The following is an 18,724-nucleotide window of genomic DNA, read 5'->3' as shown; positions in this document are numbered from 1 at the left end:
AATAGAAACATCACTCGCAAATGTTTTACCTCATGCAAATCAAATCAAGTGATGTACATGGAGAATAAACACATTTAGAGAGAAGACAAATGAATGAATAGAGTATCTTGACTAGCAATTAGTTTCTGTGCCCAAGTACCATCAGTGCAAAATTGATGAGCAAGGTAACCTTTGGCTGCACTTTAGCAAGTTCTTCATTAGTTTCCTGGCTTTCCTTTGCAAATATTTTATTTCTTCTTTCATGCTGAGGAAGATGATCCATCCTGTCTGCAGCACCAATGTCTGTGCTGTGCTATCCACGGGTTCTTCCAGCAAGGAACACCACCTTAGTCCCTGATCAAGCCTGACTTCCAGCAAGGGCAGGCAAAGGAAGAGAGAGTTTTCTTTCCTTTTATTCAGAGATTTGGAAACTGGACCACTCAGAGATTAAATAATTGAATCAGTTTGAACAGAAATCAGTAACAAACTTATTTGTGCCTTTGATAATTCCTCTTGATGGGCACAGAGGTGGAGGAGGAGCATGCTGGTTCCAGTGGGGGGAAAAGGTGGGGAGAGATTTGGAGTTGTCAGGCAAGGCTGTGTGGGACACAGCTACCCATTGGGGGCTGCTCCAGTCTGTAACTGGTTGAGAGGCCTCCTTTGAACATTTGTCTGCCGTTAGTGCTACTCAAGGCACTGAAGTGCAAGTTCTCATCGATGGGAATGTGCATGCCCTGTTTGTTAATGCTCTGCATGATGGAATTATCCAGGAGAACAGGGAATGTTATAGATCTGTCATTCCTACACAGGCTGGAATTTAATTTAAGCTTTACTTCAGACACTTCTTTTCCACATATTTTCTTCTTCATTTCACTCCTGTTGTATCGTGTATCTCTGTTCCTCGCAGATCTGTGCTGCTGAGCCAAACGATAATGATGAAAGCTGCAAGGAAATGCAATGTTTTCTGGCAGTATTGCACTACCTGCAGCCCTGCTTTGAAATGAAATGTCACAATTCAAGGTACTATTGAGTGACTTATCAGTTACTTGACTCCTCTGAAAGAGTGGGTCTGATAGATTCCTTTAATTCCTCCAGGAAAAACAGGAGATGGGCGATCAGCAACAGAACATCAAAGGAAATAGAGAGGCAGGATTAAGAGGCAGTCCCAGTGCATGGAGAGCCAGCCAACACAGCTGGAACAGCTGGGGTGCCTCATCAGGGCACACAGGATGAGCCTCTCCCAACCAACTCCTAACCCAGATTTTATGGACCATAAAAGAAGCTCCTCAGTAGCCAGTGGGGAACTGCAAGTAAATCCAATTCCCTGTGCTGGACTGGGCAGCCTTTGCTATTCAGCATTAGGAAACTGTCCTGCTACTGAAGTGTTTAGCACATATTTATAGCTTTGTTTCCAAGTCCAAGCTTTAACATTCTTTTCAGTCTTTACTCTGCCCTCCATTCAAAAACCACCTCAGAGAACAGCGAGCGTGGTTATGGAGCTGCAATATATTCTGAATTGTCTTCTGCTCTTGGATTCCAACCAGCAGTAAAATGCACTCTGGGAGGAGAGCTGAGGAGTGCTTAATTAGAAAAAGAATGTATGACCGCTCTCGGAAAATGGGCATCTGATGGAGCCTTGGCACTGTCAGAATGATGCTGTATCAAACAGCCCTCTGCACAGCAAATCTCAGAGGTGAACTCATTACACTGCCAACCACACAATTGCCATCTTCTCAGAGACATCAGGCATGACCAGCAGAAACAGATGCAATTTTAGTTAAATTAAAGCGTGCGTACTACCCCAGCAAATAAATAAATAAATAACTCTACATAAAACATTACCTTGTTGTTTTTTCTTTCATTTGATCTGCTCCACACATGTACCAAACCCACAGCTGTTGCATTTAGTGATAAAAATAAAATGGAAGTGCACTTCACCCCAGTGGAACGACAGAAATAGAAAATATGGAACCATGTAATGACATTTTTATAATCTTTTTCCAGACCTGAATGGCACTTTAAACATTTTCTTGTTTTTAATTTTAAAGATCCATAGGAATAAAGAAAGACATACATGAAAACATTTTTTTTCCTGAAAAATGATGTATAAAGAGAATGCAAGAGTCAGCAATGCCCATCCGGGGAGCAGCTATTCTGATAAATGTTTAACAGAGAAAAAAATACTAAAAGGAAGAAAACATTTTCTTGTTTTCAAACTTTGGCATCCCAGCACAGCACCTGGGCTTTACAGGAAAGCCCTACAGCATGGGGTGATAGAAGGATCCAGGTTTAAAGGGACCTTAGGAGGTCTCAGTGCAGGCTCAGCAATTTCAAAGCAATTTCATTAGCAATGAACCAGCCTTAATTTCCCTTAAAAAAACCCCACACCAAAACATCAGAACTGCTAACTCTCCACACCACCTAGAATGAAACGTTAGTGAAGCCCCTGAGGGTGGCTGAAAGCCAGTGGAGGGAGGACTGGAGCACTCACATCACTTCCAGCCGCGCTGTCCTGGAGTCGTTCCCTCCAGAAGAAATGACCTCACAGGTGTAATCCCCGATGTCACCCGACCACGTCTGGCTGATCAGGAGGGTCCCGTCCTTCTCTACTGTGATCCTGGAACTGCTGGATGGGTTTATTACAGCACTGTCCTTCTTCCAGAGGTACCTGAGTGTTACAATGCTTCAGTTATTGATCACTCGTAAGAACACCAGGACAGATTTATTTTAGCTTTGCTGGAAGGGATCAGCTCCTGCCATCACGTGATAAAAATGACAGGCCCCTGCAGCTACTTTCAAGAGCAGTGCCTTTTATAGATTTAAGTTTTAGGTCAAGCGATCAGAATGGAAAATGTAATTCCATCTGAGATATTATGTATTTTACAAGGAAAAGATAGAGTACTCATACACGTCCAAGTTCTTAAGTTCACCCCCACCAGAACATTAACTCTGCAGTTAATGGTGGGCGCTGGCCAGCTCAGTAACATTGGACTGCCAGGATCAGAAACTTGTTGAAGGTTTGCTAGGGCTCACATATCAAAAACACCCTTTCAACACGTCACAGAGGTGTGGAGAGCCCACAGATTCAATTTCTCACCTCTAACTGAAATTTTTATTCCCATATTTCTCTTTCCAAAGTTCTTTCTGCAGCTCACCCTTCAAGCACTCTCCACGCTCTTCCTTGCATTTTATTTCATTTATGTTGCTTTCAGACTACATTAATTTTTATGGCAAATTTATTTTCAAGTTTTGAGTTTTGTCTAAATGCCCTCATTCAAATTTTAATAGTCCAGACAAATTCTGCTTTCCTTTACATGGTTAGAACAGACTATAAGTCCAAGTTATTGAGTTGTTTCCAAAAACATGGGCATCTCTGGTGTGGCTTTTATGCGCCCCAGAGTAAACACTTCTGAAATCCTATTCCTTCTCTTTGGCTTTTACTCTCATTAAGTATCAGCCTCTGACAAGTTGGTTTTATTGATAGTGTATTAACCTTGACAGTAAAATCATGGAAGGCTATATTGAAGTCATGAAGTGGAACATAGCTCATTGTAAATAATACATAAGGCTGAAATGGAAGATGGGATTTATATGATTAATGATACAGTGTACAACCTTATAATGCAGTAATCAGGGGTTTGGTGTGAAAATCTGGGGTCCAGAAACTTTTCACCTAGTGCTACCCATAGAGCTTATAAAATCAAACTGGGATAAAGCACACAAGTGAGAAGTGCCACCACCAACCTGATTGAAATTCTGGGGTCGTGCGTGGCCTCGCAGCGCAGGGTGGCTGTGGTTCCTTTGATCACCGTGCTGTCCTCGGGAGGGCGGACAATGGAAGTGCGATCTGAAAGGGGCACAGCTCAGGTGAAATTAGAGCCTTTTGCCTTGGCTATTCACTCAGAGAGCAGCCACCGAGCCTTTGTCATTCAAAGCAAGAGGGACACTGCTCTTCAAGCCTCTGCTGTGAAGATTCCTTCCCTCTACAGACATTGTGACACAGGTGACATGCTGTGGGGTGCTGAGAGGCACAGCAGCACAGGGCACGAGTTGAGCCCGGTGGAGAAGAATGGTAAAACTCTCCAAACTCTCCCTCGGCTTGTGCAAGTGTCTGTGGCAACTCCCTAAAGTCTAAATGAGTGTGTGGCAGCAAACACTGAGTCAGGAAACGAGCCGCGCTCAAAAACACAAACAAGACCAAGGAAAATCTGCACAAAGGAAAGCACACTTGAAAAGTACCGAGGAAGAAGTAAACTTAAACAGCACCCTACAACCTCATCAACTCCAGGGCAGTGGAGGAGCTCCTGGAAGAAAAATCTTCCATATCAGAAAGATGTTGTTTACTCAAATATTTCAGAACATCAAGCCCCTCCTAGAGGCTCAGAACACAATAATTGCTGTAACTACAGCAACCAGATCCGGTGTGAAAGATCCCCATTATGTGTCACACACGGGAGCAGCAGCAGGGAGCATCAGCTGAGGCAGGAGACAACCAGGATGAGCTTGGAAGATATGTGGATAATGTTAATAAGCCCCAAATCCCTACAGAGATAATCAGCCTCTACTGAGATAGCTCATACATGCACAAGGGAGGGACCATCAGCAAGATCAAAAGCTGACTTTAAATAGCATGGAATTTTTAGCATTACTCCTGATGCACATATGTAAGACTTCTGGCTTCATAACGGTGCTGTTGCTACACAAACATTAGGTTATATTCACTTTTCTTCCCCTTGTGCAGTACAATGAACAGGAACTATCTTTAATACCTGTAAGAACCATAGCTTTGAGAATTAATAGGAAGGATCACTTTTACTTGACCCATACACCTGGATATCATTCAGTTTACAGCATCTTGAAATTTTTACCAGCTTGATATTGTCAGTAAGACATAAACAGCATGGCCACATGACACAAATATATTACAGCTACTACCAGGAATGTTTTCATGTATTCCCAATTTCAAAAGGAAAAACGTGGCTGATTTAGTTTGCAGAGTCTGGGGATTAATAAATGCCAAATATGCACCACACATCAGCAGCACAATCAGTAGTTCAAGTGCTGGAGAGGAGAGAAGCCACAACATTTCTGTATTAATCCTCATCATCTTCATTTTTTTCAGTTGCTCTTAGTCCCTGCTCAGGGATCATTATTTTGTACCTTGAGTAGTAAAAACCATGTTACACTTCAATTGAACTCACTTAGGAGTTACACAGGTGAACCTCTTGGATCAGACTCACTTCCTCAACAGAAGAAATATAAAAATACAAAGATCAAGAGAAAATGGTGAATGACAAAACCATTTCCTAGGACGCCCTGTCCCACACCAGTCTGTAGCGTGAGGGATTAGCTGAAATCTGCTGCACTTTGATTTGGCTTCCAACAGCACCCAGAGCCACAAAAAATACAAAAGTGTGAGGAAAATCCTATCTGTTGTGACTGTGGCCACTGCCTCAGTACCAGCACAGACTGGTCTGTGCTCCCTGCAGATTCCTGGAGGCAGAAGCCACCTGCAAACAGCCAAACCCACACGTTAAAAGCTCAGACTTGGAATGCCAGACGTCAAAGCAAAACCTGACTAAAACTGTAATTGTGATTGAGGCTCTATTTAAATACACTTCCTTTCACAAAATAGAGATTTATATGCATAATTCTCCAAACAAAAAGGGTATTTGTGATAGGCTTCCTAAAATAGACACATGATTCCTATTAAATCATACAAGTAACGCTATTAACCAGAAAAGCATAATTACTAATGAAAATTTCCTGAGTGTACAACAAAAACTGATTAACACTTGATTAAAGTTAGACTTTAAACAAAGCACTATCCTTACTCCACACTGTCAGCATCACAAAAGCATTCAGAGCTCCTTCAGAGTTGGCTGCACAGCAAGTGTAATTGCCAGCATCCTGCAGGAACACGGGCGTTATCTGGAGCCCTCCAGACTCGAGGAGAACAAAGCGAGGAATCTGCACCGAGCCACTGGCTAAGATCAGCTCTCCTGAAACACATGGGGAGCAGCATGGTTAGTGTCAGGCAGGATCAGGGGTCAGGGACTGCAATTCCAGCTCTCCCACAGTGGTACAGCCTGCCCAGGCCAGGCTCATGATGGCCCCACAGCCAACCCGCTGCTCACAGGGCCAGGGGAAGGAGGCTCTGAATGGATCTACAGGATCTCAGTAACAGGAATGGACAGGAAAATGTGGATTACAGCTCTTCTGCACATCCATAACTGGCTACCTTTCTTCCAGGAGATGGCAGGTCGTGGAGCCCCTGAAACTTCACAGGTCAGTACTGCAGTCATCCCCTCGGTGACCGTGGTGTCCTCTGGGGGCTGGATGAAGGCTGGCTTGATGTCTAGAACAAAAAATTCAAACCAACTCAATGCCTCACCTCTCAAAAAGGTCCTTTAACTGCTACTGGATTACTTTACATCCACTTTTATAGAGCTGATCATGGAGAAGGACATGACAATAAGACATGAAAACCTTTCAGCAGTGACTGTAACCTTTTCTTATTCATCTCCCAGGAATTGCCTAATCCTGTTTATTACCTACACAGAAAATAAAAATCTATCAGTGCTTGTACCTGTACAAGTAAGACAAGTTAAAGAAAAAGGAAGATAAAGCTCAAAATGAGTGTTTGGGGGGAACTTGAGAAATCTAGATAAACAAAACTATTTTCCTTCATCTTCATAACAGAGTTCTTTAAGATGAAAAGCAACTTGAGAGAGGCATTAACTTTGAAACTTAAATGTCAGCCAAAAGAATTTAGAACCTGAGCCTTATCCAAGACATTTTCTAAGTTTCTCTCTCTCTTATTTTCCCCCAGTTGCATTTTATTGCAGTTTTTTTTCCTGCAGTTTCCTAGATCTATATTGAACTGGGGCTGATTTATTTTCTTAGGCCAGTAGGAATTCTGGTCAGTATGTGCAAAGTGCTCTTGGGCTAAAAATCAGCTTCCTGAAGGGAAGTTTAATATTACAGAAATGACTGTTAATAATCACTGTTAAAAGAGACTACTAGGATTTGTAATTCTTCCATAGAGAAGCATGCACTTCATTAACAAAATCATTTAATCTGACTTTTTGGCCAAAAAAGACATTTAACTTGGACTTTCTTTCTTTTCCTTGACCAAATGCAGTTGCAGACAAAGGCAAATAAAATGATAGCATGCACAATCATGAAGCAGTAGCTCAAGTTCAGAATGGAATTACATTAGAGTGGAACTTGGAAGGAAACGAAGGAAAGATAAAAGTATTTCACAATTAATTTTTGTTTTCTTTTCACTAAGATCTTTTTTTGCCATGTGAAATAGGGGAGTTAGCCTCAAGCCAAGTTTTCCTGATGTCATGGAGAGCTTTTCCAGACGATTCAGCAGATTGTGCTGAGGGCACAGGAGCATTTTGGGGCTCCTTACAGCTGGGGCAGCTACCCTTGACAAGAATTCAGAGTTCTGCAGGTTGAACTGAAGCAGCTCTGAGAAACGTGGTGGCTGCGGGGTCACCTGCAGGGATGACACCTCCTGCACCCCGTGCCAGCCCTCCTGACTCACTGGTGACATCCAGGTAGGTGTAGGTCTGGATCTCCCCAGCCTGGTTGCTGGCGAAGCACTGGAAGATGCCGGCGTCCTGCGGCCGCAGCGCGTGGATGCGCAGCCCCCCGCTCAGCAGCACCTTGTACCGGGGGTTCTCCAGCCTGCTGAGGGGAACTGAGTCCTTGTACCACACCAGGGTGGGGATGGGAACACCTGCTCAAGCAAGAAGAAACCACTGTTAGTCTTTGCAGAGCGTGCTTTAGGTCGTATCCCTGTTTTCCCGTCTTTCTCCGCCAATTATTTGTATTTTTTTCCAAGCTGCTTTAGATAAATGGAGGCTGCATCTCACATTATCAATGGTAATAACACACTGCAGGACATGAGGGAATAAAACCAGCAAATACTAAGGGGGAATGTTGAGAAAACATGTTATCAAATTACTTTCTTCACCCAATCATATTTCATGCTACTACAAAATAAGATTTGGAGCAATTTCATGTTGAAAGCCAGAATCATGCTCCTTAAACAGCAGCAGTGTGGCAATCCAGCCAGTCTGTAACACTGTTCCATCCCAAATAAGATTCCTCTGTGCTGCTGTAGCTAAGATAGCTGAAATACAAAGGAAATGGCAAATTACACATGAAAAATGAAGTGCTCACATGGCTGCACTTGAGTCCCAATTTAGCAGCTTAGTTTTAGCCAATGTACAAACAACATATTGCCAACAATAGGATAGCTTTAAATTATTATTATTATTATTTTTATTCAGTCTCAAGCTTCACCTGCTATTTGAAAAAAGCAGACATAAAGAGAAATAAAATTCCTAGTCTAGATAACACTTACAGTCCCATTTATTCCTGTTTTCTTTCATGTGCATGTTCCACAAACCCTGACACAGTTATTTCACACATATTTTTGTTGCTGTCATGTCCCCGTCACCTGGGATGAAGTGGCTGTAAATTTATTATACACAAATAGTGTAGGATTCACTTTTCTTCAGAGATGTCAGGGGCCTAGAACAGTCTTAGACAGCTGTTCCCATCCCACTGCTCATATCAGACAAGTTTTATGTTTACATCCCAGATATCCCCACTGGATCAAATGCTGGGGATTCTGTGCAGAGATCAGAAGTGAGGCAGGTATTTTATTACATACTTGGATAATCACTGAGTAATTAAGATTGGAAAAGACCTCCAAGATCATCACCTCCCTGGGCACCTCCCTCTAATGCCTGACAGCCCTTCTGGGGAAGAAATGCTTCCTGATGTCCAACCTGGCCCTCCCCTGCACAGTTTAACACCATTTCCTCTCATCCTGCCCATTGCTCCCTGGGAGCAGAGCCCGACCCCATCTCACTACAACCTCCTGTCAGGGAGTTGTGCAGAGCCAGAAGGTCCCCCCTGATCGTCCTTTTCTCCAGGCTGAGCTCCCCCAGCTTCCTCAGCCTCTCCTCACAGGATTTACACTCCAGACCCTTCTGTTCCTTTCCCTGGACATGCTCCAGCCCTTCAGTGTCCTTACAGAACTGGGCACAGCACTTGGGGTGTTTTTGAACACTTTTCACTTAAAACCTCAGACCTACACAATTTCATGTAATAAGAGACCACAAACTTAAATTCACGGGTGGGTGAAATTTGCCCAAATAGAGAAGAAGTGTCACCGAAGCATGGAGGATGGGATGTCACTGATGAATTGAGCATCTGCAGACAATGAATTTCACTGCAATGCTGGCAGTCACTTGATGTTCCGAGAGCTAAAGTGCCATGGGAAGATCTATATAATCATCATTATCATTTTAAAACTCCCAAAGTTAAATACTACTGTGTTATGCTTCCATTCACATCTTCTCTCAGTGTACTTATTCTCTTTACACAGACAAAACTGTATTAACTCTGGAAGGAATGTACAAACAATGTATGGAAATGACTGAAAAACAACATCCAATTGCTGTTGTTACTTTTATAAACACGTATCATTTACTTCAATCACCTCTGATGATTTTGTTCTGCTGATAAAATAAAATGTACTCGTGATGCAGATAATCATCTCAGGAAGAAACCCACTATGTAGAAGTGCATTGTCTGATAGAGAATAGACGTGATGTAGGAGCTTGCAATAGGCATAATTTAAATTTCATACAACAGCCCATATACAGAATTAGCGTAAATTTCAATGTTCACAATTCTCAGTGAGAGTGTTATTCATCTCTTGAAAATCCTCCTGGGCAAATACAAATTATCACTGAGTAATGAAGAAACAGATGATGCAAAATGGAATAGTTCTCCTGATGCTGAGAAGCTCGGAAATGATTTCAAGTTTAAATAATAGCAACTCCATTTTCCCACACATTAGACTTGATAGGCACCGAGGAAATAATGAAATCCTGCATTCAGAACACTGAAACCTTTAACACTGGTGTCATTCCATAAATCCCATTCTACTAACAGTATTGGCAAACCTTCTAATCCTATAATCACTGTGAGATACACCTTCCTATCACCAACTCAGCTGACAAACTGAATATTACCACCTCTATTTCTCTACTTTTCAGTTACGGGTATCTTCCTCCACTCAAAGTTATGAGTCTGAATAATAGGATCTTATCTGAGCACTCTGATGCCTGTCAGCAGCATTCATCTGGGCTTTAGTGATCTTCCCAGAGAGATTTGTCTTCTGAGTTGTACACACATTCTCTTCTAATTTTGCTACCTGTTTGGCTGTAAAAAATGGTTAAACCCAGCTTTTCTCATCTTCTACCCACCCCACAACCTTTCCTCCCCACACAAAGGTATTTTGCTTTTTTTCTTCTCTAAACATCTTCTGGTGAAAAAATAAGAAGAGAAGAAAACACTTTAAAGACCTCTTGCACTCTACCTTTCCAAGCAGTATCGGCCCGACCCTGCTGCTCAGGAGGTGAGAGCAGCCTAAAAGACTGGCAGTAATAAATAAAATAACCTTATTTCTCAGTTCTGTGCAGCACTATTCATTTTTCACAGACAAATTAATCTAGCGTCAGGGGGGAGAAGGGAAGGCAGGAAACAGAGATGCTGGTTCTGGCTTTGCCACTTCTTCTGTAACCTTGGGCAAATAACTTCTGGAACCTGAGGCTCAGCTCCTCCATCTGTGAAACAGCTGCTTGACTCTCTGCCAAATTTCACTTGAGAACCTCAAGACTCAGAATATTCACTGTGTCATCTTTGTTATTTATTTTTTACCGCCTCCTCTAGATCCCAGTGAGCTCCTGGGGAATCCCCAAAGCATCTCTTCCATCTCCTTCTCTAAACAGGTAGAACTGAAGTCCAATTAACTGTGCTCCCCAGACACCACCACCGCTGCCTGCAGCTCCAAACTTTCCACAAGCAAATCAGAGAGAGCCTTTAAAGGAAACCCATTGAACATTCAGGCAGCATCAGCCACTGCTGGAAGATAAACAGCAGAGCCTGGTTCCTGTGGCCTGATACCCTGAAACTCCATTACAGGGAGCAGGGAGCTGGTGGCTGCAAGTTGCAATTTTATTTACAGTTAATCTCTGCTTATACTGTGAAATTAATCTGTCTCTCACACATCCATAGTGCACGGAGCCTTGGCAAATGGGCTGTGTGCACACAACCTGATGGGGCTAGGGGAAACACAATCTGTCTTCCATTTGTAGCAAAGGTAGAGGGCACCTCTGCAGTTTCCCCAGTGCTTTGTTCTCCCAGCTCAGAGCAGGGAGGCAGCAATCTTCATTTACCCTCTTTTTAAGTGTTGGCAATTGCTAGATTTGTGTAATAATGGATCAAATTTCCTTTATGTTTAATTCTAGTACCTGCCCCTTATATGTGTTATAGATACTCAGCAAAATAATCCACAAGGAAACAGGTTTTCATGCTCCTGCACCACATTCATCAGCAAATCAGATGTACACTACAAGAGCTGAACAGAAATAATTAATTTTTTCTAATAAGGGTTCCCTTATCTCCACTGAGAATGGTTATGAGTGCCCCATTAAGCCCCTGGGGAACTAAACTGCTCAAAGAAAAAGTGAAGGTAGAAGGAAGAGTTAAAGTCAACCTCAGGTCTCCCTGATTCCTCCAGGTTTTGGGTTGGGTTGTCTTTATTTTTTTTAATTCATGAAAAATATTTGAGACAGCAGATGGGTTCCTGGGGAACTCCACTGACAGCAGGTCCTGCTGTGTTTTGCTTAAAAAGCTATTAATGAACAAGAAGACATTGTCTCTTATCATCTGATAGCTTCATTTCCATAAGAGCTTACTGTAAGAGATCTCATCACAGGCTTCTGAAATTCCAAACCAGCCACAGCACCCTTAGCACACACACTTGCTTATCAGACAGCTTGCAAAGACTCCTTCTAGAAAAGCAGTGCTGACTGCTTTTCCTGCATAAAACACGGGGGAAAATGCTTAAATCACAGTGGCAATAACACAATCACGAGTAAAAATGTCTTTATTGGCTCTGATTTGGAGGAAGACACCACACAAATAAGCTGTTAGCTAGGTCTGGGTGCTTTTTTAATCAAGGATGTGATCTTTTTCCCTAAGGACCTCATGGCATTTTATGTGTGTGGCTTCTTAAACTCAGCACCAGGGAAAGTGAGACAACAAAATGTTCAGTTCCTCTTAGACTCACACAGAAATCTGGTGACTTTGAGAAACCTGCTGTAAACACAAGATGACCACATCTCCTACCTGACACTGCTGAAATAGGTGGGGATTGCATTTCTGTGGAACTCAACTTGAAATATGATTTTAGTCAGGTGGAATTCTAGACTTTTGAAGCCTTTTATATTAATAAGCCACCTACCAATTAAAAACTGCCTATAATAGCCCTGCAGATTTCATAACTACATTCAGATGTCAGAGTTACTGACATTTCTATTCACCATAAAAGTTCCCTAAGCTTTAGAAGAAAGGGCATTGTGTCTGTAGAAAATAAGGACTGTTTGCATTGCAAATGATGGGTTCCATCACCACGCTCTCCCCTCAGCCCATGCTCTGGCTCAAGACATTCAAATCTCTTCTCTAGTGACAGCTCTGAAGCACAGGCAGGATCCCAGAGCAACAGGAGCAGGACTTGTGCTCCCCACAGACAAACACCAACATGCCAGCATTGTTCCAAATTAAACTAAATTACAGGAAATACCCAATTCTCCAAGGGGAAAGGGCAACCCTCTCCCTTGTACATGGGACCTGTGATAATCAGCAATAAAACAGAGACTTCTAAACATTAAAAACTTACAAAGATGGTTTGTGTAAGATGAGTTCTTCCAAACTGGACAGACACATGCCATCAATCCAGGTTAGACACTTGTGTGCACTCACCCATGGCCTGGCACAGGATGTCCACGTCCTTCTCCACCTCAGCCAAAATCACATTCTGGGGTTCGGCCGTGAAATACGGAGGTTCTTGGGGAAAGCAAACAAAGGTCAACAAGCAAAGCCACAGCAAAGTGAAAAACAGGCACTCATTAAAAAAATATCCATCACAGAATCTCTCCACACGTGGTTCATTTGATGTGAGGGGTTACAAACAGATTTGTTTGTCCAAGTTTGTCTCTATTTGGAGGTGGGTTTTTTTTTGGTAGTAAAAGCATCATAAAAATAAGGCCTGACAATGTTTGCTATGCTGAGCATGAATTCCAGAGTGGAGTCAATGGAAGGTAAAGATTTAGGGGCTTGCACTGCAAATTAATACCCAGAGCAGGGGCTACTTTTCATTTTATAGGACTGAATCATTGAACATGTTAATTTTTTGCTTAGAAAGGCCCTCCCGAGAGGTTTATAAAGGTTTATATTTACAATGTACATTTTATAGGATAGTTTGCTTCAGTATCTAGACTGCATTTCACCTCAGCAAGGCATGAAGTATGTCAAATAAAGTGCCATGGTATGTCACAGAGTCGACATCAGAGGACAAGTGCAGCATAATTAAAAGAAATTCCTCTCAACTGTTTTATTTCATGAAAGCAAACAGATTTAATGCTTTAATTGTAGTTATAGTAATAATCATAAAAATCCCCACTTTATCATTAGGGCTAAAGAAAAGATATTAGATGTTTAATTAAACAAAGACCAGACTGCAGAAATTGCAGAGTATGCTGGCATGTAACTCTTTCTTCTATGCAGCATAAAATTGAAGAGCATCATGTCAAAGTCCCAGAGGCACTAAGGTTGCAGTCATTATCATGGTAACTAAAGGCTGTCATAGTTTGTTCAATGCAATTATCATCTGAGTACTGGTTTTAGAAGGATTTTACTTGATTATAAATGCAGTTCTCCTGCAGCATAACAAAACTCACTGGTAAGTTTTAGGAAATGCACAAGAGGCAATGTAACTAGCTTGTGAAACTGAGTTATTTGTAGTTTTATTTTAAGGAAATTGAGTATGTTTTAAAATACATAGGAAGCTGCAAGATCTAAGGTCATCTGAGCTGACCTGCTCTCCAATCTCTTCACCAAACATGACTGGAAAAAAGGATTTGTGGTTATATTATTGCTAGGGCATCAGCATTTTAGTAAATAAAATCAAAAGCATATAAATTCATCCTGCAAAATCTCGTTGCTGCCTTGCAGTATAGCAAGTGTGACTGTCATTGCACAGGGGTGACATCAGGAGGCACCAGGTTAGAACAGAACCTCCCCTTTCCCAGCAGTTCTTCCCTCTGGCTACAATAAAATACTTGCTTGGGTGTACAGAACTGGGGTCTTGTCTGAGCACCAGTGGATATTACAATTCTGTATTCATTCCAAATAAAGCCAATCAATATTAGTCTTCAGCATGCCATGCAGGGGAGGAGGGGAGGTTGCAAACAGCCTGGGATAGTTGTTTACCCAGCAAAACCAATAAAAACAAGCCACCTGATTTATGATATTCTAATAATATACACGTGTTAACATTATTGATCCCCACTGCCTAAATATAAAGCTATTAATAAACATGCATAATAAGCTGTGATTTATTGCATATGATCTCATGCGTTAATCTCAACAACAAATTGAAAAGCTGAACATTTAATTGAAATTCACTGATGGCACACACTTTGACATGTTTGATCAGCTAAGTTGCTGAGTCCTCTGCAATTCATCTAAGTCCATGTTTTCACTCTGAGCACTCTCCTTCCTCTCACACCATCCTCCAAGCCCTGCCTGGTGTTTTCCTTGGGCTCCATTTCTCTGGATGTTAACTTTTGAATTTTGAAACTTTCAGCCCCGTGTCCCTATCTATGTGTCCTGTCTGTGCCCACACATCCATCTCTCCAAATAAAATCTGAATCTTTCGTTCTATGGCAATTTGATGTGATTGTGGGGTGAGGACAAAGCACCACTGGGCCAGGAAGGCATCCAGACACATCTACAAATCCAGACATTCCCTTCTAAGTCTGGGATTCTTCTGTGGATGTCTCTCCAGTCACTGAAGTTTATCTTTTGCTTAGGGAGGTCCTGACTGCACCTCTCCTTTTATAAAGGATTCTGCCCTTAACGGGCCAATCTCTAAACTTGGCAACCTTCAGCCACCAGCTCTAAACTTTCTCCTGGATCAGCAACATACTCACACACCAGTGATAAATTTGCAGATTTATCTTCACTGTGGGCCTGCAGTCCAGCTGCAAAGCACTTGATGGGACCTCAAGGATGCTGGTGGTTCCATGACCTCTGTTTATGCTGCACAGCTCCTGCAGTTCCACCTGGCAGATTTACACAGCTCTCTTTCCCAGAGTCCCTCCCAAAATCCTAACCTGCAACCTGTGCTCCTTCCTTCAAATCCCACCCAGGCTGTTTGACACCCTCACAGAAACTTGTGACATCAAGAGATGCTTAGGGGAGCAGGTATCAAGCAATGAACTACGTGACAAAGAGCCTGAAGTCAGTGACAACTGTCACTTAGCAAACGGGATGTGATGTTATAAAAAGAAGACTCACATCAGTGTTTCTGAAAGAAGCAGTGAGAAACAGGAGCAGACAAGACAGAAAAAGAGCAGGAGCAGCAGAAAGATGCAATCTAAAGGCCACAGGCACATCCCAGAGGACTTTCAGTGCCAACAGATTTGATTTCCAGTCTTGAAGCCCAGACTCACATTTTCCCCAGGGTAAAGCCTGCTGAACTCTGTTCACAGGCACTCCAGCAGCTGGAGGCACTGCCAGATCCTGCACCTGACACAGAGACAGCAGCTGCCCACAGATGAGTCAGATCCTACCCTTGAAGGAAAAGCACTGATACAGAAAACCCTCCCTGAGCAACTCTGCAATGCATGGCCTCACTGACTGAAAACTGAGACCACCCTGGGTGGGACAGCAAGGCTGACTGAGAAGGGATTTCTGATTGAGAAGGGATTTCTGGAAGATCCAGAATAGCCCATGGACAGCAGAGCTGTGGCAAAGTCTAACAAATGTGGAAAATTAGCCTTGGTGGTGCAAGGAATGAGGGAATTCCAGGAATATTGGTGTAGGGATACCCTAAGGGGCTTTGAGGCAAATAAAAAAAGTGATTTCACACAGCACCTCATGAGGGCTGGAGTTGGAAATGACCCCTGGAAATTTCCCAGACCAGTCCCCCTGCTAAGCTGGTTCATCCAGGGCAGACTACAGGTGTGTTTTTACCATCTCCAGAGAATGACATTCCACAAGCTCTCTGAGAAGCCTCTTCCAGTGCTCTGTCACCCTCCAAGTAAAGAAGTCTGAGTTTTCCATGCAGCTGTGCAGCTTTTCCACACCCATGAGCCATTCACCAGCAGCATGGATGCTCTAAAGGTCCTGTGGAGTCAACAGAGCTTGGGCTGGGGAGGAAACAGCTCCACTTACAGGTACTGAAACCTGAGCTCCTCACTTTTCAGAGGTGTCAGATGTATCATCTGCACGCCAGGTTTTGTGCCCAAGGGCCTGAATGCCCAGCATTAACTGCAAGGGAGAAATTCAGAGTATCTGAATTTGGGTTGTTCAGCACCTGGTGAATGACTGTCAGAAAGAGGCCATAAAAATGCAGCACTATTTATAGGGGTCAGATGGCATTCTGAGGGGGCATTCTGGGTGGCTGTATATATGACTCCACTGCATATTTATAAGGCTTGGTTTGAATCACACAGTATGAATTTAACATTTATTGTTGTAGGCAATAATCATGTGTTGAAATTTAATATGTGTGGTGAAATTATAATGTCTTCCAAAGAATATAACGTGCCAGACTCAAGTCCCCACACACTGCAATTTTTAGGAATGACAGCAATTTGCCAGTATCAGGTCAAATATTTACATTTTTTGGAAATTACAGAATCACAATAGTTAAAATAGGAAAGGACCCATTACTCCAAGTTCACCCTGCTGGCATTGTGGTGTGTGGCAACGAGAGGGGTCACAGCCCACATTAGGCTGAAAGAAACAGATACTGCATTGCTCAGATGTTGTATTGGTGTTTGATCTTCATTAAAATGTCAAGTACAAGCAAGGGGGGAAAGAGTATTGGAATATAAATGGGTGTTTTTAATAGTTGTTGAGGGTTTTGGAGTTTTTTTTCCACTCCAGACATCACTGGAAAGATGTGTCTCAGAAAAGCCCTTGGGAGCTTGCAAAATTTGATCCTGTTCTAACTTCCCCCGTGCAGTTACATGGTCACTGATTTTAACATTCAAAAGATAGCAGTCAGCATCCATTACATCCCCTTCAAGCTGCACTGGAGATGTGTGACCTAATCCTAGATACACACATGAAAGTCAGAAAGAACAGAGAAAGCCCCAGGGGCTCCTCCAAAGCTGAAATTCCTGAATCTCTCAGAAACTCAGGGCTGCATATTTAAGAGGAAAATTGAACCTTCAACATGGAAGTCTTCCTCCAGCATTACCATAAACTAATTTATTTGGTGAATATCTTCTAAAGGAAGAGGAACTGGAAGCTTGACAGCCCCTTGTAGGTACAAAGTCTGTAACTCCAGACAGAAGATCAGACTGGCCATGCTGGGAGAGAAGCCCCATTGTGGATGCAGGTACAGCAGGCTCCTTGGAGCAGGAAGTTTCTTTGCATGAATATCAGGTTAAAACAGAGAGAGATGAAAAGATCCATGTGGTTTCTTGCTACCCCTACTGTGAGTTGCAGCCTGTGTGTTCTGAAATAACAGCCCAGGGAACACATGGCCTGTCTGCAGGGCTGAAAGGAGCAAGAACTGGTTGGGAATATCAGAGACAGAGCTGGGCTGCCCACAAGTCCCACTACTCCCCTCTGGCGTAGGTCCTGTTGCACTTTGGCCCAAGGCAGAATGTCTGTGTTCATCTCAGAACCTCTGAGGCTTGACAAATCAAAAGTTGCAAATATTTCTTTCCTTTGAGCCCAAACTGTGATTAGGCAAGTCCGAAGACATTTCGTATTATAGTTTCCCTGAAAACTTATTATTTTCTTACACAGTAGATGAACACAGCCATCAGGATCTTCCCCTTAAGCACCACACATGAAAAATTATTTCCATTGCTTTCAAAGAAGGCATCTGCAGTGTTTCAAAGTGTCTAAGCTGGAGCCATGAGAGCTGCTGTTTCCAGAGGCACGGAGGTGCTCGCAGCTACAGAGGGAAAGACCTTCTGCTCTGGCAGTTCTGTACACACAATGCCAATTCCTGAGCAGCAGAAATGCACAAACAAGACCCTTCAGCATCTGGACACTCCTGGAGAACAGGGAGGGAGAAGCAGCCCCGCAGTCCATGTCAGAGCCCAGCCAGGTGGGCCCTTAGGCCAACACTGGAATTTTTCCGTGTTCCTGAATCCTGTGGTCCCACAGAGCTGAATTCTCCCAAGATGAGAACAACATGTGTTTTAATGGAGATCTCTGGGCACAGAAAACTCTCCAAAAGAAGGGAAGCCCTCTCCTCTAACTCCGTTTTATTCATTTGTATTCCTTTGGACAGACCAACAAGGCTTCAGCCCTCAGTTGTGTACAACCACTCATCATGCCAGGCCCTTTTTTCAAATTGTTTTTCTCATTTTTTTTCAGGTTTTACTATCTGACTACATTTAATTTAAAGAGCAGTTTGGATTTCATACAGAGGAAGAGTTTAGCTCCCCATTTTTTAAAACTCCTAAAATTCATAATTTCCCGTAGAAGAGTCACTTAAGAAATGACTATTGCCATTTGTCACTAAAACTTGCAGAAGTGGAGCAAAAGAATTTAAGATTATCTCAGCTTTCAAATTGGTTTGTTCATGGGAAGACTCTTTAAATTACTTAATCTTCAA

General features: G+C 42.7%; 1 protein-coding gene across 3 annotated transcripts in view; it reads right to left on the bottom strand.

The window, feature by feature from the left end:
• The window catches only part of SDK1 (sidekick cell adhesion molecule 1), a 390,039-nt gene that overhangs the window by 133,941 nt on the left and 237,374 nt on the right, over positions 1-18,724 (bottom strand). For all 3 annotated transcript variants that reach the window (XM_059862197.1, XM_059862198.1, XM_059862199.1), the window contains 6 exons: positions 12,838-12,921; positions 7,535-7,729; positions 6,221-6,337; positions 5,814-5,981; positions 3,724-3,826; positions 2,471-2,647 (listed from right to left, as the gene is read on the bottom strand). In XM_059862197.1, coding sequence (XP_059718180.1) covers positions 2,471-2,647; positions 3,724-3,826; positions 5,814-5,981; positions 6,221-6,337; positions 7,535-7,729; positions 12,838-12,921 — 844 coding nt within the window. The remainder of the gene's footprint in view (positions 1-2,470; positions 2,648-3,723; positions 3,827-5,813; positions 5,982-6,220; positions 6,338-7,534; positions 7,730-12,837; positions 12,922-18,724) is intronic.

This window comes from Haemorhous mexicanus, chromosome 17, assembly GCF_027477595.1.
Source record: "Haemorhous mexicanus isolate bHaeMex1 chromosome 17, bHaeMex1.pri, whole genome shotgun sequence".
NCBI lineage: Eukaryota > Metazoa > Chordata > Aves > Passeriformes > Fringillidae > Haemorhous > Haemorhous mexicanus.
The sequence above is the reverse complement of the archived record's forward strand: the minus strand, read 5'-3'. Positions and strand labels throughout refer to the sequence as shown.